The 27,246-nt window shown below is 33.8% G+C and overlaps 1 protein-coding gene across 1 annotated transcript in view; it reads right to left on the bottom strand.

Annotated features, from left to right (window-relative positions):
• The window catches only part of LOC145263063 (exodeoxyribonuclease-like), a 78,677-nt gene that overhangs the window by 36,375 nt on the left and 15,056 nt on the right, over positions 1-27,246 (bottom strand). Inside the window, exons 2-6 of the mRNA XM_080119919.1 lie at positions 23,692-23,739; positions 21,628-21,744; positions 18,262-18,460; positions 9,589-9,660; positions 5,269-5,415 (exon numbers count right to left, since the gene is read on the bottom strand). Of these exons, the coding sequence (XP_079976045.1) occupies positions 5,269-5,415; positions 9,589-9,660; positions 18,262-18,460; positions 21,628-21,744; positions 23,692-23,739 (583 nt within the window). The remainder of the gene's footprint in view (positions 1-5,268; positions 5,416-9,588; positions 9,661-18,261; positions 18,461-21,627; positions 21,745-23,691; positions 23,740-27,246) is intronic.

Raw genomic sequence — 27,246 nt, 5'->3', positions numbered from 1 at the left:
GCAAGACTTTTGTAATCAATTTGATCCTTGCAAAGATTAGATCCATGAGAAAGATTGTGCTTGCAACAGCATTCAGTGGCATTGCTGCTACTCTACTACAAGGTGGCCGCACTCTTCACAGCACTTTTAAAGTACCCTTGGATACTCATCGAATGGATCAGCCAGTTTGCAAAATTACTGGTAACTCAGCCTTGGCAAATGTAATTAGAGACACCTCTGCAATCATTGTAGACGAAGCCCCAATGACGCACAAGAGTGCTTATGAAGCAATTGACCGAACACTGCAAGACATCACAGGAAACAAGAATCCCATGGGTGGCATTCCAACCTTATTTTGCGGTGATTTCCGTCAAATCCTCCCAGTGGTTAAAAATGGCACAAGGGCTAACATTGTCAATGCAAGTTTGAAACAATCCTATCTCTGGAGGCACGTTATAGTGAAGAGACTGACTACTAATATGAGAGCCTATATCTCTGATAACACAGCTGCAGCAGACTTCTCAAAATTGCTTCTCCAAATCGGTAATGGTCAGTTTCCTATCACTTCTTCACCTGACACAATTAAGATTCCAACTGCGCTTGGTAAATGTGTCGGTAATCAGAAGCAACTGAAAGACAAAGTGTACCCAGACCTGCAAAACAATGGAAAATCACCGGATTGGCTTGCTGAGAGGGCTATTATTTCGCCATTAAACAGCAATGTGAATCATTTGAACAATTCAATAATGGATGAATTTCCAGGAGACACAAAGCAATACAAGTCAGTTGATTCGGCTACTAATGAATATGAAGCTGTTCACTACCCTGTGGAGTTTTTAAACTCTTTGGAGATATCTGGAATGCCTCCACACATTTTAAATCTCAAAATTGGATCGCCAATCATGATTCTTCGATCCTTGGAACCGCCAAAAACAACAAACGGAACCAGATGTGTTATCACCAGATTGCACACCAATGTACTTGAGGCCACCATTTCCTGTGGTCCCTACAAAGGCGAAACCGTTCTACTGCCAAGGATCCCCTTAGTTCCATCGGACTCAGAACTTCCATTTAAATTCCGGAGACTCCAATTTCCTGTGAAGGTGTGTTTTGCAATGAGCATAAACAAAAGTCAAGGTCAGACATTTAACACCATTGGCGTAGACTTGACATCAGACTGCTTCAGTCACGGTATGTTCTACGTCTCCATCAGCCGGACAGGAAGTTCAGAAAAACTCTACATTCTGGCTCCAAATCAAAGCAGCAGAAATGTAGTTTACCCTGAGGCTCTTCAGTGAAAAGTTCGAGAAATGGATATGAGGAAAAACTGACATGATCTGATTGTGGTAAGTTTTTAGTATTGAATGTGCAAGATAAAATTTAAGCAAGAGTTGAAAATTACTTCAATGAAAAATTTACTATGTAACATCAAGTAACCTTCCTTTTTGATGAAAATGTTTTGTGAAGTTCCTGATTGAATTTCAGTCACTACAAGAGGTAGTTAAAATGTTAATCACCTTATGCAATCGTTGCTCTTACAACATCAACTTACTGGAAAGGTGCCCACAGATTTTGGTACCCGAGTGCACAACAAAGCTCCGTGCGAAGCACGGGTATCTTTGCTAGTATATATATATATATATATATATATATATATATATATATATATATATAACACCATGATATATATATATATAACACCATGATATATATATATATATAACACCATGATATATATATATATATAACACCATGATATATATATATATATATATATATATATATATAACACCATGATATATATATATATATATATATAACAACATGATATATATATATATATATATATATATATATATATAACACCATGATATATATATATATATATATATATATATATATAACAACATGATATATATATATATATATATAACACCATGATATATATATATATATATATATATATATATATATATAACACCATGATATATATATATATATATAACACCATGATATATATATATATAACACCATGATATATATATATATATATAACACCATGATATATATATATATATATATATATATATATAACACCATGATATATATATATATATATATAAACACCATGATATATATATATATATATATATATATAAACACCATGATATATATATATATATATATAACACCATGATATATATATATATATAACACCATGATATATATATATATATATAACACCATGATATATATATATATATATAACACCATGATATATATAGTGTAGGTATTTAATTATTTTAATTATTATAGTAAAAATATATATATATATATATATATATATATATAACACCATGATATATATATATATATATATAAACACCATGATATATATATATATATATATATATATAAACACCATGATATATATATATATATATAACACCATGATATATATATATATATATAACACCATGATATATATATATATATAACACCATGATATATATAGTGTAGGTATTTAATTATTTTAATTATTATAGTAAAAATATATATATATATATATATATATATATATATATATATATATATATATATAACACCATGATATATATATATATATATATATATATATATAAACCATGATATATATATATATATATATATATATAAAACCATGATATATATATATATATATATATATATATATATATATATAAAACCATGATATATATATATATATATATATATATATATATATATATATATATATAACCATGATATATATATATATATATGTAAAATCATGATTGTATATATATATATATATATATATATATATATATAAAAAACCATGATATATATATATATGTAAAATCATGATATATATATATATAAATATAACCATTATATATATATATATATGTAAAATCATGATATATATATATATAACCATTATATATATATGTAAAATCATGATATATATATATATATATAACCATTATATATATATATATATGTAAAATCATGATATATATATATAACCATTATATATATATATGTAAAATCATGATATATATATATATATAACCATTATATATATTTATGTAAAATCATGATATATATATATATATATAACCATTATATATATATATGTAAAATCATGATATATATATATATATATATAACCATGATATATATATATATATATATATATAAAACCATGATTATATATATATATATATAACCATGATTATATATATATATATATATATATATATATATATAACCATGATTATATATATATATATATATATGTAAAATCATGATTATATATATATATATATATATCATTAGATATATATATAATCATGAGATATATATATATATATAATCATGACATATATATATAATCATGACATATATATATATATATATATATATATATATATATATATATATTTATTATCATTCACACTGAGGAAGATCGAAGGATCAGTCAAAAATTATGTGCTTTTGAAGGAAACATTCTTGTTTTTTTCAAAAGACTTTTTGTATTCCTACACGTCAACACACAGGAAATAAATACAGAAAAGATATAAACATTCATATATTTTTCGTATTGATTTTTTATTTATACATATTTATATATAGATTATCATGATATATACATATATATATATATATATATATATATATATATCATGAGATATATATATATATACTAGCGGGGGGGGGGACCCAGCATTGCCCGGGTTTTTAGAGGTGTGTGTGGTTAGAGGTGGTAAAATGAAAAACAGAGCCAAGTCATAACCCTGTTTAAATATTTTAAAAACAAAATGTTTAAACTATAAAAAAAAAAAAATCCTGAAAAAAAAAAAAAAAAAAAAAAAAAACACAATTAAAAAAAAATGAATGTTATGCAATACGAACGGTCCGGCAGTGCCTGGGTGTTTGAAAAATCCCACAAAAGTTGGGGGGGCTCGAACTTGAATCATTGAGGTGAAAGCACAAAAATAATAATAATAATAATCGCGTTTTCGTTTTTTTTTTTTTTTATTATTACTTTATTATGAGAAAAACAGAAAGCATAAAGCAAGGAAAAAAGATTAAAAAACAAACACAATATGGCATAAATAACCTTGTACAATTCCAAACCGGTGTTTCCGCGTACTGTTCCTTGTGAACGCTTCCGCTGCAGTGTAAATGGGAAGAGGGGAAAGGAGGAATCTAATAGAGGGAAAAGATGTTGCAACTTCCATTGAATCTAAGCAATTTTGGCAGTGGACTCTCACCGGAAAAAATATAGGAATGTACCATTGTCGAGGAACTGTAGAGGTAATAGACCTATAGCACACCTCAGATAATGTGCTACAGTTTGTACCCATGACATTTGCATGTTATGTCATGATTTTTAATCCTATTAAGGTCAAAGTCGGAGGGGAAAAAATGAGTTCATTTTATTTATATATATATATATATATATATATATATATATATATATATATATATATATATATAAAGTTATAAAATGTATATGGCGATTAAGCTACACTAAATATTCCGCGTTTCATCCACTCTAGGATTCTTCAGGCTTATGCGCTTTTTATAACTTACTAACTAGCTCTACCTACGTATTGAGCACTTTTGAAGTAAATACTTAAAGTTTACGCATAAATCTATACTTTCGTATATTAATTTTATGTGAGTAAATTAAGTAGATATATATATATATATACATATATGATATATATATATATTATCATGATTATATATATATATATATTATCATGATTATATATATATGATATATGTATATATATATATAGATCATCATGATATACGTATATATATTTTGCTTTGTACATTTATAAGTATTTAATTACAACCAGAATGTGTCAAAAGATACCATGGTTTAAATAAAAAATTATGAAACATGAAATTAGGGCAATCCAAAAATTGCATTTATTAATCAGGTTGAGTAATTTGACAAAGTAATTATTAAAAAGATTATTAAATCAATCAAAATATTTAAATTTCGCTTAATAAGGATATTCAATGAGCATTAATTGCAAGTTTTAGATGTCTTAATTGTAATAAAAAAACGAAACAAAACTTTATTAAAACGAAACAATATTTTGCAACAAAAGAATAAACCCCACCACCCATTCACTCAGTCTTTCCTGGCTGTGCCCTCAAAGTACACAAAATGGCTAAATCAAGATAATAGTAAAATTTTAAAAATAGCTCTAGGAATTATTTCCTAAATTGAAAGAAACTTCTCACCAATTTCCTTATGGGCAACATTCAAATCCCCGCAGAGAATGACGGGTTTTTTTTCTTCCAACTTCTTCAAATATTCCAAGAAATCAACATCCCATTCTTTGCTTCTGTAGTCCAGGCGAACGCATTTCTTTCCAGCATTCGGCACGTCTGCAAAGAGGAGAAAAAAACATGCAGAACTTAGAGAAAATGTAAACAAAAATGAAAAAAGCCATTTAAGATTGAAATAGATTCAAAACAAAAATTATTTTTAATAACAGATCCGTTAACCATACACATATCACGTACATAAATCTAGGCATTATTAACAGTTTCTATTTGACAGCATTTATCATTATAACTCAACAATGAAAAAGATAAAAAAATAATTTCTATAACTCACTGTAGAAGGCTGGATTTGGCCAAAATATTTAATTTATATTGTTTTTAATTATCGAAAATAAAATCTTAACATCGAATTTTAATTTCAAAAATAATTTTACACATTACAGATATCCACAGGGTGGGGCATAAGTCCTGTTACAAAATTTTGAAATTATTTTTTATGACATTATTAAAATGAATTTACTATTTTATTGTCATTATATAGTAATGTAATATAAGAGTTCTTATTTTTTCAGATACAAAAGATAATTTTTAACAATGTCTGTTGAATTGAAGAGAAGATTCATTATAGAGAAACACGAGAAGGACTTGCGTCAACCAGAAATATTTGTTTGGGGAAACCTAAAAAAATCAACAAAACGTTCATAAAAATGACGATTGAGTGTTACCTGGAAACTGTTGATCAAAGACAACAATCAGGCCATCTCCACACCTTAAGAACACCTAAACTCATCAAAAATATTATGGAAAAAAATCAGACGAAATTCAAAAAGATCTACGAGACAAATGACAAACAAAGCACAAACATCACCAAGGTCTATGCAAAGGATATGTTGACGTGACCTACGTGTGTATATATATATATATATATATATATATTAGTGTTGGGACAGTAATTCGGAATCTAGAACCGGAAAAATTGGGACAATGTGTACCTATATGTATCTATATAAAAGCCAAGTACGTCCAAGGATGGAATACTGTTGCCATATCTGGGCAGGAGCTGCTAAAAACAGCCTATCCTGCCTTGACAGAGTACAAAATAGACTTCGTGGCTTGGTGGGGGATGCCCTTTTCTCTACCCTGCAACCTCTCTCCCACAGAAGAGACGTTGCGAGCCTATCCTTGTTTTATCGTTATTTCCATGGCATGTGCTCGTCTGAACTCCAATCTCTGGTCCCCCCTCACCAATCTTTCACGAAAAACACCCGTCTAGCTAAATCCACTGTGAAAAATTTCCCCCACTCTATATCTGTGCCTAAATCAAAACGCGGATTCCATGAACAAAGCTTCTTTCTTAAAACTGCATGCCTGTGGAACTCTGTTCCGTCTGCCTGCTTCCCACCGGACTACAACTTGGATGTTTTCAAGTCCAATGTTAACAAATTCCTAATGAACCGCCCCCTTAAATAAACACTTCATCAAATCTCCACACTAACGTAATGTACTTGCAATAACCCTTATCCCTGAGTGGCTTCCGGGCCTTGATAAGTGGTGATCAATGTGTAAAAAAAACAAAAACAAAAACAAAAAAAAAAACCTATTTTCCGATGCCAAAATCAGTTCCTTTGTCTTTTTTCATTTAAATAGCTTTATTTTCCAAGTACGTAGCTATAGGAATTGCGTAGTCACAGTGGATGGTGTATGACTTATTTCCAACTGTTCTTTCTGGTAAACATGTTTCCAGGATTTGCTGCTGCATTCGATATTCAACTTTTTATTGATCGCTCAGTGGAAATATTTATACACTCTATTGTATTGTGTTGCATTGCATAGTAGCTGTTCCCCCAGCAGAAATCTTACAGCTGAATGTCAAGTCGTTCACCCTCTCTTGTTTTCTGTACTGAGACCTAGTTAAGTATAACATAGAAAAAGACCACTGACACACCTACCCACTTTCACACTTTTGACGACCTTGTGCCTGATCTTTTATTTTAATTAAATCGTGCATTTTATTGGCAAATAAATGAATATTATTAAAGTACTACACTATGTGTTCATTTTTTTGCGGACTGTTATCCTTATCTTCATAATTATTATTTCACCACGTTTCAGTCAACTCATCCTCTGGCCTTCTTCAGGTGATTAACCGCGACAGGATAGGAATGCTAAGTCTTGTAACTGCGTCCCCAGTAATTACTGCCTTCCATAGTTGTTGTCTCATCACGTTTTGGCCAACAAATCCTCGGACCTGCTTTAAGTAGAATTGAAACCGCTACCTTCAGACAATGCTCATAGTGGTTAGAGACGTTGAGTTTCTACGGTTCCAGGTGAGCATTGTCGGTTTCAATTCTATCCAGCCTGCGACCACAAACATTTTTTTTTTTTTTTTTTTTACAAAGGAGTCACCATTTATCAAGGCCTGGAGGTTACTCGAGGATGAGGGTGAATGAGTGTGCAGTAGTTAACGGGATAATATTGTAGTAATCGTTAGTAGTGAAAATTTGGTAAATTGGATTACTTGAGAGGATGGCTAATCAAGAACTTGTTTACGTTGGACTTGAAGATGACCATATTGTAGTCAGTTGGAAAGCAGGCAGATGGAACAGAGTGCTACAAGTGTGCAGTTCTATGAAAGAAGCTATGTTCATGAAATCCACGTTTAGGTTTTGGCACAGATAAAGAGTGGGGAAAAATATTGATAGCGATTTCAACTAGACAAGTGTTTTTTGTGAAAGTTTGGTGAGGGAGGGAATCATAGACTGGAGCTCAGACGAGCATTTGCCATGAAAATAACGATAAAGCAGAGGCAGACTCGTAACGTCTCTTCTGTGGGAAAGAGGTTGCAGGGAAGAGAAACGGGCATCCCCTACTAGGCTGCCCAGATGTGTAAACAGTACTATACCCTAGGACATACTTGGCTCTGTTGCTTCACGAGGTCAAAGAGAACAGAAAAAAAAATTTTATCACATGCGGCAGAATGGTCCTGAACAATTTCGTCCACACGACCTGACACCGACACGATTGATTAGAACCCAAACACCTCCCGGTTCAACACGATCTTTTTTTTTTTTTTTTTTACATAGGCATAACCACTTACCAAGGCCAAGAGGCCACTCAAGGATAAGGGTTAAAGAGTGTACAGTAGAAATTGGACAATATAGCAATTGTTAGTAATGGAGATTTGGTAAGTTTGTTAACTTAAGGGGAACAGCTCATCAAAAACTTGTTTACGTTAGACTTGAACACAACCTCAGTAGTCAGCCGGAAGCAGGAAAACGGAAGACAATTCCATAGGTGTGCAGTTCTAAGAAAGAAGTTTTGCTAATGCAATCTACGTTTAGGTTTAGGCACAGATAAAGAGTGGGGGAAATTAGTGATAGTGTTTTCAGCAAGATGGGTGTTTCTTGTGAAAGTTTGGCGAGGGGGGGGGGGAGGAATAATAGAATGGAGTTCATCCGAGTTCGAACGCAATAACTCAACACCATTACCAGAGCAAACTTGGCAATTACTCGGTGAATGTGTTATTGGCTTTTTTTTTAACTCTCCTTCACTCGAAACAAGGCATAATATTGCCACTTGGACGTAAAGGGCTACTAATTGGAACGATGCCTAAAAAAGATTAAAATTTTGGTTGACGTTACATTTGAACTTCTGCATATAGCCCTTGGATGAACTCATTTTCGTTGTAGGTAGGCCCAACTTAGACATTGAGCGCTTCCATGCATTCTTGTCACAGGCTCTTATACAACTAAAGAATTGCATCGGCAGTGAGATATCTACTGGAGCAGTAGAATGATCCAACCATTTTTCCAAGCAACTTTAGCAACAGATTTGATCCGTTTCGTAAGGCAACTTTACCAGATTATTATCAGTTAAATACGTAGCCAAATCCACCAAATTCCACTCAAACGAATATATACATTTCATGAGATATATCAATTTTTAATGAGGATATTAGCAATCCTCATACGAGCCCCTCTTTTAGATATCAGATATCTTCTTTTTTTATGGCAATTACTGCAGACAAGACATGAAGCCACTTGATGCAACAAACTAAAAAAATATTTCAAAGTAAAAAAAAAACTAGTCACCGTTAGATGGATAGATTCCGACCCAGAAATATCACTTATGTGTTGACTAAAAGACAAAATAGAAGCAAGAGTTATGAAGCTACCAAAACTAAACTCAAGCTTTACTTTCTATGCTTCTGAAAAATAAAAATAAAATATTACATGAATCTGTTAAATGAAAGCAAGAAAAAAAATGGTGACTTACAAGAAGTTACAACGTAATATGTGTCATATTCAGCTGTTATTACTCTTCCTTCGGTATCATGCTTCACGATGCCTGAAAAATAAAAAGAAATGAAATAAATTTGAAACATTTTAATTCAATGAAAAAAAAATCTAATTTATTAAAAAAAAAAAACAACAAGACGAATAAACTAAAATTTGTTTTGATTAAAAATGGCAAGAGAGAAAAAAAAAAAAAATTATCACCAAGGACAGAAAAAAAGAAAAAGGAAAAATTAATGAAAGAATGGAAAAAGAAAAGAAAGTAAAAATGGAAAAAAATAAAAACATAAAAAAATGAAAAAGAAAAAACAGATGGAAAAGAAGAAGGAATGAATAAAGAAAGGCAAAAAGAAAGACACCAAAAAGAAAAAAAGAAAAAAGGAAAAACAAAAAAAAAAAGAAAATGAAAAATAAAAAAGAAAAGGAAAAAAAACGAAAAGAAAAGAAAAAATTATATATATTGGTTTACTTGGCCAAAACGTGGTGAGACGACAACAACTACGGATGGCAGTGATTGCTGAGAATGCAGTTAGGAGATTCCAAGTTCCTATCCGTCGCGGTTACCACCTGACTAAGGCCAGAGGACTAGTTGGCCAAAACGTTGTGAAAAACAACCAATAAAGATGAAAACAACAACTAATAAAGATGAGAATAATGGTGCGAGATAAAAAATAAATTAATATATATATAATGCTCATTAAAAAAATGAATTCCAATTAAGGAATAATATATAAAAGTGGAGATTTATTAGAATAAACGGTTTTATTACTTAACTTGAATATTTTAAGCAGAGTTACTTCCCCTTCTATCTTGATGATTGTTAAATAGTAAAACGGTGCACAAATAACACTCAAGATGAGAACAATAGTCCATCAAAACAAGTAATATAAATGATCAGCCCACATCTCAAAAATTCAGAACTGTAGTAAAACTGTTATTGTACATTTTTTTTAGTTGAGTTCACACAAATTCTGAAATTCATATCATCACAAGTGAAAAGTCATTGCAGTAAATTTTGAAAAGTTTGTTCGGTGCTTGTGCAGGTTGGTGACTTTTTAGACCAACACATTTCAGGTGAAAACATCATGTACTTATGTGCTAAATTACAAAAATTACGAAAAATGATCCAGCATAAAAATAATAAGTAAAAATAGAATTTATCAAATTATTGAGTTTTAGCATGGAAGTTGAAAAAACTCACTTGTGATTAATAAAATGTCTTTTTTCAAAACCAATATGTAAATGAGTCAGTCATATGCTTATACATAAGCAATATTTACAAAAAATGTGAAAAGAGTTGTTTGAAGGCTATATCAATGCAGGTTATGTGAAACATCATGGACATGAATTAGTATATGAAAAAATAATGACAATATTAGAAAAATTTTTCAATAATTTTCAATTATATTATGTTTATTTACCAACATGTGTTGTACATGATCATAAGTGTTGATGTCCCTAATTTTCAAGAGTAGTATCTCTTCTTCAGGGTAGAAAAGACAAAGAAATGTATACAACTGTTTGGCAAGGCTTTCCTTTTGTCTGTTGTTTTTATTTATTTTCTTTATTTATGGTAGTTAGTGTCACAGACTGGCTGTCAAATCGATTTCCAGGATATGAGTTTTGATGAATACTAAGTATTGTTGGGAATTATTGTAGCTTTTTTAAATGTATATAAATGATTAATTTCTGTGTATTAGGCTTAAAGTGGGTTCTTAGGAATGTTAATGACTGCTATATTAGTGTGGTGTAATAGCCGCTTGGGTAAAAGGAATGGTCTAAGAGATGTAACTTTACATGTGTTTGGATTAGTTCCACTGCTAAAGTGTACACGTCAATATTTATACACGTACAGATCTATGTACATGCATACACACACAAATATATAAAGCATATATTATTTTATTTTAACAATCGAATTTATTTTATTACATTTTTATTTGTTTGTTTATTTATTTTCTATATGTTAATTTCTTTATATATATAGTCCCCAAGGATTCTTGCACAACAGTCTCCAAGGATTCTCGCACAACAGTCTCCAAGGATTCTCGCACAACAGTCTCCAAGGATTTTCGCACAACAGACTCCAAGGATTCTCGCACAACAGACTCCAAGGATTCTCGCACAACAGTCTCCAAGGATTCTCGCACAACAGTCTCCAAGGATTCTCGCACAACAGTCTCCAAGGATTCTCGCACAACAGTCTCCAAGGATTCTCGCACAACAGTCTCCAAATATTCTCATACAACAGTCTCCAAGGATTCTCGCACAACAGTCTCCAAGGATTCTTGTACAACAGTCTCCAAGGATTCTTGTACAACAGTCTCCAAGGATTCTTGTACAACAGTCTCCAAGGATTCTTGTACAACAGTCTCCAAGGATTCTTGTACAACAGTCTCCAAGGATTCTCGCACAACAGTCTCCAAGGATTCTCGCACAACAGTCTCCAAGGATTCTCGCACAACAGTCTCCAAGGATTCTCGTACAACAGTCTCCAAGGATTCTCGTACAACAGTCTCCAAGGATTCTCGTACAACCATTTCCAAGGATTCTTGTACAACAGTCTCCAAGGACTTTTGCATCTGTCTGCATTATCCCTGCGGCCTCTTTTTTTGCAGTTGAACTGCAAGATTTTGCCCATGAGCAGCAAGCAATCAGAATGCCGGCAACTAACGAAAAAAAAAAAAAAAAAAATGCCGGAAATTATTCTCTAGAGTAGATAAAGTTAGGACTTTATAAAAAAAAAAAAAAGCTAGAATTCAAAAAATTTTTTTTTAACAAAAAAAAAATGTAAATTAGATATTGTTTACACATAGAAACGTTACGACTTTTATTCTATAGATAGGCACTCGACCAAGTCATCCGGAAATAGAAATCTCCTGTCACTCTAGTAAGCCATATGCTAGCTAACAGTTGATAAAAAAACCGCTGGCGGAATCTCTAGTGCAAAAACGTTAAGTATTTTTATTTTTATTTATTTATTTTTTTTTTCTAAACTAATCCTAAATGTTTTGTTACATTGTTTTAAATTTACTTTTCATGTTTTATGTATTTTGTCTGTATTTCTCCTGTCTTTTTGTCTGTATTCCGTCTTATCCGTCCCCCCCCCCTCCTGCTACAAAGCTGAACGATGAAAACAAACAATCAAAATGCCGGCAACTAACGAAAAAAAAAAAAAAAAAAAAAAAAAAAAAAAAATGCCGGAAATTATTCTCTAGAGTAGATAAAGTTAGGACTTTATAAAAAAAAAAAAGCTAGAATTTTTTAATTTTTTTTTTTTAAATTTTTTTTTAACAAAAAAAAAAAAAAAAAAAGATATTGTTTACAAATAGAAACGTTACGACTTTTATTCTATAGATAGGCACTCGACCAAGTCATCCGGAAATAGAAATCTCCTGTCACTCTAGTAAGCCATATGCTAGCTAACAGTTGATAAAAAAAACCGCTGGCGGAATCTCTAGTGCAAAAACGTTAAGTATTTTTATTTTTTATTTTTTTTTCTAAACTAATCCTAAATGTTTTGTTACATTGTTTTAAATTTACTTTTCGTGTTTTATGTATTTTGTCTGTATTTCTCCTGTCTTTTTGTCTGTATTCCGTCTTATCCGCCCCGCCCCCCCCTCCTGCTACAAAGCTGAATGATGAAAACAAACAATCAAAATGCCGGCAACTAACGAAAAAAAAAAAAAAAAAAAAAAAATGCCGGAAATTATTCTCTAGAGTAGATAAAGTTAGGACTTTATAAAAAAAAAAAAGCTAGAATTTTTAAATTTTTTTTTTTTAAAATTTTTTTTAACAAAAAAAAAAAAAAAAAAAAAAGATATTGTTTACAAATAGAAACGTTACGACTTTTATTCTATAGATAGGCACTCGACCAAGTCATCCGGAAATAGAAATCTCCTGTCACTCTAGTAAGCCATATGCTAGCTAACAGTTGATAAAAAAAACGCTGGCGGAATCTCTAGTGCAAAAACGTTAAGTATTTTTATTTTTTATTTTTTTTTTCTAAACTAATCCTAAATGTTTTGTTACATTGTTTTAAATTTACTTTTCGTGTTTTATGTATTTTGTCTGTATTTCTCCTGTCTTTTTGTCTGTATTCCGTCTTATCCCCCCCCCTCCTGCTACAAAGCTGAACGATGAAAACAAACAATCAAAATGCCGGCAACTAACGAAAAAAAAAAAAAAAAAATGCCGGAAATTATTCTCTAGAGTAGATAAAGTTAGGACTTTATTTAAGTAGTATACTTAATATATACTATTACTGCAAGCTTGCCTGTATTGAAAATACTTTCTTCTTGTTTTCGAATCCTACCTTATATAGTTAGCCTTATGTTCAAGTACATTCGAAATATAATACAGTGCAAAGAAAGTCACTCATGAAAACGGACCTCCTAAATTAAAACCTTGAATAATTATTTAAACTCTAATGTAAATTAATATTAAGCAGTCTTTACAAATTGATAATAGTTAATTATTGGATTTTAATTAATTATAAGATGAAACTTTAATGATTCAAACTAGATAGATAACCGACAAACTTCCACCCATTAATATGGGAGGGGAGATTATCACCAAAAGTGTCATGAATTATTAAGTTCGCACCGGACTTACTACTTAGATATAAGTCACTTGTACCCATTCCCCTTTCTCCTCCCCCCACCCCCCACCCTTTTTTTTTTTTTTAAATGGAGAGTAGATAATACAGTGGATGTGTTATCGGCAGCTCCAGTAACTCTCGCTTCTCCTATTTTGTCATTCAGTCCTCATTCAATGAGTGATGTTTCTGACAAAGGGTGAAGAAAAAGCTGCTTAAGGTCGGTACTACTTGGTGACCAGTAGTCTGAGATGTCGGATATTTTTCTGTCTTTGTCTGTCCTTGTTGCCATGTCACTAGTAAGGGTGCTGGAGGTAAACGTTTTGTCTGGGCTGACGTTATCCGCCTGATAGTCAGGGACCCGAACCTTGGATTAACCACTAAGGAGGCTGTCCTATCAGCAGGCGCAAAGTACTGGGACTGCTGTATTGCCATTTGGTGAGTGGATCTGGACCATGCAGTAGTCTCTGGTGGGACCTCTCGATGCCATACTAGTGGGTAATTGTTACGGCTTTACCTTTTCGTGTGCTACAAATAAAAAAAAAAATTTTTCCTGTCTTTTTCTCTCTTACTTTCCCTCTCTGTACTGCTCTAACCAAGTATGCCGACCTATTCCACAAATCCCCAAACCTCAACATGAAATATCTCCAGAATAAAAACTCGATTAAACCTAGAACCCCATCTTCCAGCGTAGACCCCTACTACCAGGTCTCCTTCTCCAATATCAGGGGTCTACGTTCCAACCTTCCAGAGGTTGAAACCCAATTACAGGAGACGAAACCGGACATATTATTTCTATGTGAAACTGGAATAGGGCCGACCACTTCCCTAGATGAGTTCATAATTAATGGATACTCCAATTTAACAGCTAAATCTGACTCCCAAGATCGCCATGGGCATGGAATATGTGCCTACATTAAGGGTGGCTTCCCATGTGGCAGGGATATCTCTAGAGAAGATCCTAATTTACCCTATATGTGCTTCAGGGTTGCATTTGCTAACACCACTGCATTTATATTTGCCCTCTATAGGCCCCACAACAGCGGAGTTACTATCTTTAAGAGCATATCTGAGAAAATAGACCACATACTGTCTTCACATCCCTCGGCTAACATCCACATCTGTGGTGACTTCAACGTCCATAACGTGGAATAGCTGACCCATTCAAATAAGACAGATGATGAGGGGAGGTTTTGTCATGATTTTGCCATTGCTTATGACCTCACTCAGATTGTTCGCGAACCCACCCGTGTGCCCGATACACCCAATCAATATGCAAGCCTCTTAGACCTTTTTCTTTCAACTTCCCCTGAGCTATGTTCATGTACCGTTCATTCTCCTTTAGGATCCTCCGACCACTCCGTCGTATCAGTTAAGATAAAAACAAAATGTAAGAAGCCATCAGACGTACCCCTCCACCGTACTGTATACCGATACTCTATGGCTGACTGGGATAGCTTCCGTACATTCATATCTGATTTACCTCTGCACTCCATGTTTAAAAAGGAAGTGTCCTCTATAGTATCAGATCTGACCGAATGGTTAATTGTAGGCATAGACCAATTCATACCATCTAAAAAATTCCAACAAAAACCTAACAGCCAGCTATGGTTCTCCCGAGAATGTGCTGCTGCTATCGCGCACAGAAATCACTTTTTCCATAACTACCAACGTAATAGATGCACTGAGACTAAAGCTGCTTTCAGGACTGCCAGCAACCACTGTAAAAGAGTAATAAAAAATGCAAGAGAGCTATATGCCCAGTCTGTTAAATCCAAGGTAGCTGATCAGCGGCTTGGTTCCCACCAGTTTTGGCAAATAACAAATAGGATCCTGAACAGAAGTGTGCGTTCTATCCCAACCATTATCAATGGACCAGAGGTTATCTCGTCAGCGTCAGACAAGGCCAAACTATTTGCAAAGAACTTTGCAGCTAATTCTACCCTATGCGACGAAGGTCATCAACTCCCCATATTTCCTCCTATAATACAGAACAAGCTAGGTAACATACAAATATCCGTGCATGAGGTCGCCAAGCTAATAAAAAACCTAGATTCCAGTAAAGCAACTGGCCCTGATGGCATCCCAATTATAGTGTTAAAAAAGCTTCAACCAGAACTTGCTCCCATACTTACGAAACTATTTAAGCGCTGCCTTAAGGAGAAGTGCTTTCCGACCTCCTGGAAGACCTCATCAGTTTGCCCTGTATTTAAGAATTCAGGTGATAAGTCATCTCCCTCTCAATACAGACCAATAAGTCTTCTCTGTGTTATGAGTAAGTTACTGGAATCAATATTAAATAGAGAAATAGTCAACCACCTCAGCAGGAATAACCTTCTTAGTGACACACAATATGGTTTCCGCTCTGCAAGATCTACCGCAGATGTGCTGACGGTTATATCCCACAGGATTAGTGAATCTCTTGACAAAGGCTTCCTTTCTAGGGCAATTGCTCTTGACATATCAAAGGCCTTTGACAAAGTATGGCATAAGGGTCTACTTCACAAGATTTCCAGCTACGGTATAACTGGAAATGTTTTCTCAATCATTAAATCATTTCTCTCTGATAGGCTCATAAGAGTAGTGGTAGATGGACAAAAATCGGAGGCCTGCAATATAAATGCTGGAGTCCCTCAGGGGTCAATCCTGGGCCCAACTCTCTTCCTGATCTACATCAATGACCTCCCTAAACACATACTTAAATCATTCGTTGACATCTATGCTGATGACACGACCATCTACGGCAACACATCAAAGTCTGTAAATGACGAAGTTCTCTCGGATTCTCTCTCCTCTGATCTCGAGCGCGTGGTTCAGTGGGGGAAGATGTGGCTAGTTACCTTTAATGCATCCAAAACCAAACTCCTATCCTTACATCATCAACGCTCTGATCCCCAGCTGGCATCAATTGTGATGGATGGCTCTCGTCTGGGTGAGGCCCCGTGTTTTGACAAGCTTCTGGGTTTGACCTTTACTCCTGATCTTAAATGGAACACGTACATCAAGTCTGTTGCCAAGGTCGCAGGAAAGATGGTGGGATCCTTCTACCGCTCCAGAAGATATCTCACTACTTATGCAATTCTCTATCTATATAAAAGCCAAGTACGGCCAAGGATGGAATACTGTTGCCATATCTGGGCAGGAGCTGCCAAAAACAGCCTATCATGCCTTGACAGAGTACAAAATAGACTTCGTGGTTTAGTGGGGGATGCCCTTTTCTCTACCCTGCAACCCTTCTCCCACAGAAGAGACGTTGCGAGCCTATTCTTGTTTTATCGTTATTTTCATGGCAGGTGCTCGTCTGAACTCCAATCCCTGGTCCCCCCTCGCCAATCTTTCACGAAAAACACCCGTCTAGCTGAATCCACTGTGAAAAATTTCCCCCACTCTATATCTGTGCCTAAATCAAAATGCGGATTTCATGAGCAAAGCTTCTTTCTTAGAACTGCACGCCTGTGGAACTCTGTTCCGTCTGCCTGCTTCCCTCCGGACTACAACTTGGATGTCTTCAAGTCTAATGTTAACAAATTCCTAATGAACCGCCCCCCCTAATTAAACACTTCATAAAATCTCCTCACTAACGTGATGTACTTACAATAACCCTTATCCCTGAGTGGCTTCCGGGCCTTGATAAGTGGTGATCACTGTGTAAAAAAAAAAAAAAAGAAAAAAAAAAAAAGATTTTCGTTACTTGCGAAGCCGCTAGTTATAAATGTCGTGGACGCTACCATCTTGATTCTTTCTTCCCTTCCCTGTGACAGATGCACCGACGCTTTAAAGATAAACCATTTTCTTTGTTTCAACAATTTTCCCTACAATAAGAAACGTACACACTTGCATGTCCAATATGGCTTTGCCTTCGTTGTTGTGTCATGTATAAAACAGTTCTTATATTAAGATCCGAAACAATAAAAAGGCTCTGTTTGACCTTTTTTTCTGTCAGTTTATGATGGCTATGAATGGAGATAAATGGAGAAATAAAGCCGAGAGGTCAATGATGGAGGAAAGTTTGAGAATGCCTGACTTAGACAATCAAGTAGATGTGTTATATCTTACCAATTCCATTAATCACAGATAAGGGTTTCGTTTTCGAATAAAAGCCGCATCCAGAATAACCTTCTGTTTCTGCGCTGTTCCAATAGTCAAAGTAACCGTCAACTTTGCATTCCTCTGGGATCTTATCAGCCGAGCATTTGGTTTCTTGGAGGCAGAAAATGTCCAGATTCTCTCTCTTCATAAAATCGTAACCATTTTTCTAATTAAAATAAAAAAACAAACATTAAAAATGATTTCATAAAAATCCTTTAACAAGAACCCGTCTTCCTACCACCATTACAAGGAACCTTCCTTTCTTGGTCCATGTCTAACATCAAACAAAATTTCCACAAACAATTTTTTCCCAAGATTTTCCTATCTACAGAACACGTTGCCACAAAACTACTTCCATGAGGATTACAACATATCCTTATATCCAAAGTTAATACGTCCCTGTGATGAGCATGTGTGGAAGCGCTGAAGAATTATATGGCAGTAGTCATCAATACTTATGGTGAAAATGAGTTTATGCAATTATGCTATTAAAAGGTGATACCAGAATCATTCAGAGAGTAACTGGTGAGGTTGCTTTGGTGATGTGTCGAATTGTTGGAGGTGTTCAGGTTCGATTTAACGTGCCTAAATCAAAACGCGGATTTCATGAACAAAGCTTCTTTCTTAGAACTGCACGCCTGTGGAACTCTTTTCCGTCTGCCTGCTTCCCACCGGACTACAACTTGGATGTCTTCAAGTCCAACGTTAACAAATTCCTAATGAACCGTCCCCTTAAGTAAACACTCCATCAAATCTCCACACTAACGTAATGTACTTGCAATAACCCTTATCCCTGAGTGGCTTCCGGGCCTTGATAAGTGGTGATCACTGTGTAAAAAAAAAAAAAAGTTATTCGGGATAGTGTTTTGTCGAATTGTTGGAGGTGTTCTGGTTCAGACTGTTGGAGGTGTTTGGGATCATGTCGTGTAGAATCGTCAGAGGTGTTTGTGTTTGAATTGATGGAGTTGTTCAGGATCGTGTCGAATCGCATGAATGAAATTGTTCAGAACCTTGCTGCCACATGTGATAATTAAACATTTTTTTTTATTTGTCTCTCTTCCTCTCTGAGCCTACTGTCCCTATACATTAATTTCATCACATTCATTAGTTTCAATCCTTTCATGATATTAATCATCATTCAACTAACAATCTGTCCATCTCATTAACCCGTTGCCTGGTTGTAAAATACGGATAAACTATTCCAATTTTTCAATTCCCTAGTTTTGCTGACAAATCATAAAAAATGCAAGAAATTCAAACATTAAATTGTGAAGATAAATATTTGAAAAACTATTACCCTTTTGCTAGTTTACTTTCACAGATTTCTGATTGGTACCAGTTTTTCAGATAAATAAAATCGTTTATTTTCTAGTTTGGAGAAAAATCACTTTCTACAATTTCTTTGCCTTCATTTTTATGTTTCGTAAATATGCCGAATTTCAATTCATTACCCCACATACACCATCTTTCTTTTTATTCACCTCCAAAACTGCTGGAACCCTTTTACTAACCCTAAGTCCAAGTGGCAGAATTTGATCATTTAAGATGGCTCAACAAATATTTGTTAACATTAAACTTTAAAAATAATCATGTTATAGTCAGCTGGGAAGCAGTTCTATGGTAATTCTAGGAAATTCTTGGAAAGGCACTCTTTATGGAAGACCTGCTTACTTTTGGGTACTCAGAGGGAGAAAGAAAAGAAAATTATTTACAGTGGTTGTAGATAGACAAGTTCTTACTATAAATGTTTGTACACATTTTTAATGGCCATTTTTAAGGCTTTTCCCAATTTTTTCAAGGCCCTCTCCAGACAAAATTTTAGTTTTTAAAACAAAATTTGGTGTTTGTTTAACAATCCACAGCGATTCGAAAAAGTGGTAAAAAATCAAATATATAACAAATATATTCGATCACAGCCAATAAAAGTTAGTTTACAATTTACTTGCATCATTTTTTTTGTATGTTTTTCAGTAGTTTTAAATGCTTTTTATTTAATCTCAAACATTAACTCTCTTTACAGCTTTTAAATTTCAACCAAGATGGCTGCCGTCTTGTCCATTTTTTTTTTTTTTTTTTTTTGCTCGACTGGCCTAATTTTAAATTATAACAATTTTTTTAGGGGGGGGGGGATGATTCACCATTGGAAAGTCCCGTCCATGCAAGAAAAGTATTTTTTTTAAGAGAAGGGAAGTAATTTTATTTATGGCAGTCGCCATTACTCCTTTCCCCCTCCGATGCTTTAAAATGAGTTATCTCCCTGTAGCGTTTCTAAAATCCAAACAAAATTTTTAAAAAATCCAAGATGTCTGCTTTCAACGTGCTGTCATAAAAACGTCTTTTTCCGCTGTAAAAAACAAAACAAAAAAAAAACAAAAAAACTACTACTTGATTAAATTAAGTGAAATTTTTTTTTTTTCGGAGATCTTCAATTGAAAACAGATACGTACAATATAACCTTTTTTCGATATTTTCATTTTTTAATGTCTTGATTAAACTGTACAAGTACCAATAAATGTTACTATAGCCAATAAAAGTTATTTTGCAACCTTTTTTATTTTTGTATGTTTTGAAGTAGTTTTAAATGCTTTTTGTCTAATCTCAAACATTAACTCTCTTTACAGCTTTTAATTTTCAAACCAAAATGGCTGCCGTCTTGTCCATTTTTTTTTTTTTTTTTTTTCAGCCTGGCCAGCCTCATTTTAGGTTATCACAATTTTTTGGGGAGGGTGGGGGGGGGCTGTATGGTGGTATTCACCATTGGAAAAGGAAAATGCTTTTGAGGGGAGGGACAGTCATTTTTATTTATGGCAGCTGCCACTACTTTTCTCCCCTACAAAAAATTTAATTATAAATGAAAGCAAAAATATATATATATTTTTGCTTTCATTTATAATTAATTTAATGAAAGCAAAACTAGACCCCCCCCCCCCAACACACAAAAAATTTGAAAACTAGGCTATCAGGGCTGAAAAAAAAAAAAAGTTACATCCCTTTATCTCAGGTTGTTTTATTTTCTGATAAAGGGACAGAACTCTTGTATCCAACAATACTACTATGCAATTTCAGAATAATGTATTTCAATTTTATTTTCAATATTTAAAAAATATTTTAATGGATATAATAATCAAAATACTAAGTATTAATAAAAAATAAAGACTTAAAAAATAATTAAAAAGTATTTATTCCGATTTTATTTTTAATATTTTGACACAAATACTTACTGGACATAAAGAATACAATTTTCAAGACATTTTCCATATTTTCAGCACCCACTAGATTGTGAACTAGATAATGTTGGATAAGTGCAAAGAAAGAACCCAAATTCCTGCTTACCCCAAGCCATGCTCGGACTCCATTCACATTCCAAGAACCGATTTTCAAATTCCATTTCTTGGTAGAATCTTCAGAGTCTGCAGAAGGTTTGGTCTCTTCAGTGGGTTTTTCAGTATCCTGCAATTATAAAATGGTCATTTGAAAGAGAGAAAATATATTTGCAATCGATGCAACAAAAATACACTGAATCAGAAAAGTTAATGAGCTAAATAAATGGGTAATTAAAATTATTTAAAACTAGCATAAAGGCCTCTCAAAGGTTGGCTTTTAAGTTGAGTTTGTTTTATGGCATATCAACCACTTTGAGATCGTTGTATGCTGAATATTGTTATTTTAGAGGAAGCTTAAACCTGGACAGTATGCAGAACAGGAGACTTATGCGAATTAAAATCAATATATAATGATACTAAACATTCTAATTTTTATCAAAATGATTTTAATTCTAGAAAATGTATAAAATATAAGACTGAAGCTTAAGGAGTCTTAAAATGAAATTAAAATTCAGGGAATCTTGCTTAATTGGTGTCTAATGACTATGGATCAAATTTGACGTGAATCTGAAATATTTTAATTTTCAAAAGGCAAGGTTGTGTTCATATTATGCCCATGAAAACTCCTTTAAAATATTAAAAAAAAAATTAAATTTAGGGAATATTTATAAATTAATACCTACTGTTATAATTTCACAAAACACAGGTATCTGAATGTTCATGAAGCCAACAAAACTAAAAATAACCAACATTTGAAACCCTTATGTCTAGCAGCTGTGTGTCAAAATTCATAATGATCAGTAAATTAGTTTAGGAGTTAATCCTGCACATACAAATAATATTGAGTAAAAACACATATCCACTATTGATAAATTATGCATAAATTAATTTCCAATTTCTGCAAACCTACTTCATCTACAATAAAACCTGCCATGCACATTTGAAAATTGAACATACATCTGACGAAGGGAAGACAACCCGAAACATAGCATCATGGACACAGCATCTGATGCAAATAAGAACATCCTACATGTAAAATATTGTATAAAAAAAAGTGGGTTTTTAGATATGTCTGGCTAGGTTTCCTTCCTCTTATCTATTTGCCTTTCTGGTAACAAAGTTACTTAAGCTTTTATGCATTTTTTTTTCTCATAGCATTTATATGCTAATTACCATGTTGCAGGATAGATTTTGTAGTCTTGTTAAATTTACTTATATATATTATTATTATTTTATTTTTTTTTATATATTAGTATAAATGGTAACCATATTATTCTACATTTTCTTATTGAGGAAGTGGTATTATCCACTGGAGAGCCATCTATTTAACAACTGTCCTGTTTTGAAATCTCCAAAACAGCTACATGGTAAGCAGCTGAGGATCCTTATTTTCTATTCATAAAATTTTAGTTAAGGCTTTCTTTTTTCATCCTTATGTATTTAAATTCTCTTTTATAATTGGAGACTTTTGAGAAATCGGCTTATGCAACTACTAAGTCTATTTCAAGTTAACAATTTTAGTTAAGGCTTTTTTTGTAATCCTTATATAATTGAATTCTCTTTTGCAACTATAAACTTTTTAGAAATCGGATTATGTAGGTGTTAAGTCTGCGATAGATTAAATTTTTTTTTTTTGGGGGGAATTTAAACTGCATTCAGTCAATCAACCAAGAACACCAGTCTATATAAAAACATATAAGATATTAACGGATATATACTCAAGAGTCAAAACAATGAAAAGAATATGCTGTTGTCAAAGCCCTAGTAATCACATCTTTAGCTGGCCTCCCAAGCATCTTCACCAATCTTAGAGTGGTTATGGAGCTATTGTGTTGTGGGTGAACTCTCTTGTGTTATGACAGGCAGCGTGGCCAAACCAACAAAGTCTCCTCTTTAAAAGTGTTTGGTTTTGGGGGATGATCGTGCATCACACTCAGATTTATTTGGTTGGCCTTTAAAGTCCAATGTGTCATTAACACCAAGTTCCGTCAAACTGTGTTTCGGTATGCTTCCAGCGAAAGTACAATAAATAAAAAACCGAAAAATATTCTATGATGAAATCAACAATACTTACCACCTTTAATTTTTTGGAATTATCTTCTGTCGTAGCTGCATCGGCATTCTACAAATTAAAAAAAAATAAATAAAAAGTATTTATCTTGTGTGAAAACGTTGCCTAACAAGACTTTAACTTTCGACAATTACGAACACATTCATTTAAGTTTTTATCATTTTGTTCCAATTAAAAGTTTTTTTCCTGATTATTTTTTAATCTTGTGTGTTAGGAGTGTCGTGATGTATGGTAATTGGATTTGGTCCTTAAGGATGAGGACATGAATATAGAATTTCTAGAACAGATATGCAGATGCTGAAGTGAATGTGTGGTGTGAGTCTCTTCCGTGAGAGAGAGGTTGCAGGGAAGAGAAAAGGGCATCCCTCACTAAGCCACAAAGTCTATTTTGTACTCTGTCAAGGCAGGATAGGCTATTCTAGCAGCTCCTGCCCAGATGTGGCAGCAGTACTCCATCCTTGGATGTATTTAGCTTTTATATAGATAGAGAATTGCATCATTAGTGAGATATCTTCTGGATCAGTAGAAGGATCCCACCATTTTCCCAGCGACCTTGGCAACAAACTGTACGTGTTCCATTTCAGATCAGTGCACAACATGTTCGAACTCCAAAGTCGACAATGATAAGAGCCAGAAAATTGAACTTGATGGCATCGAGTATGAGTTGATCAGTTTTGCTATCTTGGTAATATGCTTAGTGCCGGTGGGGGTGTATAGGTAAGTTCTCTGGCTTGTGTAAGATGAGGTTGAAGATGAGGTTGAAAAATATTTAAGGCACTTCTGCCCCTCGTATGCTCTCTCAGAAAGAAAAAGGAAAACTGTATACAGCCTGTTTTAGGAGTGTCATGGTGTATGATAGTAGGGCTTGGTTCCTTAAGGATGAATGTAGAATTTCTAGAACAGATATGCAGATGGTGAGGTGAATGTGTGGCATGAGTCTAAGAGATAGGAAGTCATCAGAAAAGTTGAGGAATCGATTGCACATTCGCAACATAGTTGATGTTTCTGCAGCAGAATAGATTGAGGTGATACTGACATGTCAAAAGGATGGATAATGCAATCCAGTCAGCAGATGTACATTTATTGGGGTTGATGGATTTGGAGGAAGTAAGATAGGGTGTAAGTTAGTTAAAGATGATCTTAAGATGAGATTACAACCAGGCCTTGCACAAAACCGTAAGGTCTGAAGAAGAGGCATCAGGCAAAACCGTCAAACCCACATTAATATGGAAATGGATGTTAAAAGATGATGATGATGATGGTTATTATTCCCAAACCAGAAGATGCTTGAAAAAGGACATTAAACAAAAATCATTTCATTTTTGTTTTTAGACCCATCCAAACATGAGTAGGGCTTTCAAACAAGTTTTTTATCCGTTAGTACAAAAACGGAAAAATTTATTTTGGGTAGCTCAATTATTCAAAAAATTATGATGGCTCAAAGTTAATTGGAAATCAGAAAATTTGTCATTTTATACACTACTAGCGGCGGTACCCGGCGTTGCCCGGGTGTTTAGAGGTGTGTGTGTGATTGGGGGGGGGGAATCAAAACAAAAGAATAAGCGAAGTAACAACCCTGTTTTAATATTATATATAAAAAAAAACAATGTTAAATCTTCTTTAAAAAAATTGTTGCCCGGATGTTTGTGTTGGGGGAGGGGGGAGGGAGCTTAAAAAAAAAAAAAACAATGTTAAAACTTCTTTAAAAAAATTGTTGCCCGGGTGTTTGTGTTGGGGGGGGGGGCTTAAAAAAAAAAAAAAAAAGTTTTGGTAAGTAGTTAGGATCGAACCCGAAACCTTGAGATGAAGGTGGAAAAGAAAGTGTGCAAAAAAACCCCGCTCGGCCAGCAAAAAAGAGTAACTGAAACACATTTGAATTTATTTAAAATTATTAAAAACAGAATTGACACGTGCCCGCAATAAAAGTTAATTCCCCTCCTTTTTTGACCTCATTAATGAGGTCAAATAGAAGTAGCAGAGTTAACTTTTATTGCGGGGGGCAGCTTTTGGGTTTGTTTACCCAACTTTGACTGGTTATTTCCCCAAGATGTTGGGGAGGGAGAAACCAGCTCCCCATAAAAAGGGGATTGTCCAAATTGAATAGCAATTTTCTGATATAAGGAGTTTGCCCCCACATTGATCAAAGCTGATTGCTACTGGACGTTCGCCCGGTGAGATTGCTGGGAACAGTTCTTAGCTTTGAATTAGTTTCGGTTTTATACAAAAAAGCTGAACGAACACAAGATGAGCTGAAATAGCAATAATTTTGTAAAAATCGACGTAAATAAATCTAGACGCGACTCGTGTTCCCAAATCCTAGATACTATTATCTAGGAGGTATATAAACACTTCTAAGCGATAGTAACGACCCCGGGACCGTCGGCGAAAAAAGACTTTTCGAGACATACAAAAATGTACGTGCCGCATTTGCCTTTTATATATATACTAGCGGGGGTACTCGGTGTTGCCCTGGTGTTTAGAGGTGTGTGTGCTGTTAAATAAAAAAGAAACCGGGGGTGGGGGTAAAAGCTGGTAGGATCGAACCCGAAGCCCTCAGGCGAAGTTTGAAAATAAAATGTGAAAAAAACATGAGCCGTTCGGCCAGCCAGAATGAGTTACTAAAAGATGTTTGAATTTATTTAAGTAAGAACAAAATTGACAGGTGCCCACAAGATTTTGTGCGAGCATTACGACGACGAAGACGTAAGCAATAGCTATTCAGCAAATGAGGTCAATAACCAGGTTTGTTTGTTATAAGCGAAGTAAAAAAAGAAAACATAAAAACAAACGTTAAAACTTAAGCGAGGGGGGGGGGGTAATCAAAACATCGAAAAAAAACTAACGTCAGGCAAATGAACAATGTTAAGTGTAAAAATCGAAAAACCAAAAAGAAAACAGAAAAACAAACGTTAAAACCAAAAAAAAAAAAACCACATGAAAAATGGCTTAAATAAGCCTGTTTCGATATTAAAATTGAAAAAAATCGGTGGGTACCCGGGTGGTTTTTGGTGTCGCTAAGAATAAGCGAAGTAAAAAAAAAAACAGAAAAACGAACGTTACGTGAAAAATGGCTTAAATAACACTGGTTCAATATTTAAATTTAAAAAATCGAAAAAGAAAAAAAAAAGACATCTCACACCACAATTCGAACCCAAAATGCCAACGCGCTAACCAACTGAGCTAACGCGACGTACATGAAATTTAGTCAGTTCTTCAACTATTTAAAGTAAATCAGGTCATGACGTCATCTGACGCATGCGTAGAACCGGTCATCGTCACGAGGGGACGGTTTTTGTTACTTTATTTTCGTTACTTTATTTCGAGGCATGGAACCTCAAGTGCTTTTGTTTCTCTAAAACATAATTAATTGCCCTGATGTGGATCAAAATGTTAGCTTCATTTGAAAACACTTATGCCCTGATGTGGATCAAAATGTTAGCTTCATTTGAAAACACTTATGCCCTGATGTGGATCAAAATGTTAGCTTCATTTGAAAACACTTATGCCCTGATGTGGATCAAAATGTTAGCTTCATTTGAAAACACTTATGCCCTGATG

This window comes from Euprymna scolopes, chromosome 38, assembly GCF_053919585.1.
Source record: "Euprymna scolopes isolate OS-2025 chromosome 38, ASM5391958v1, whole genome shotgun sequence".
NCBI lineage: Eukaryota > Metazoa > Mollusca > Cephalopoda > Sepiida > Sepiolidae > Euprymna > Euprymna scolopes.
This window is presented reverse-complemented; position numbering and strand designations above follow the sequence as displayed.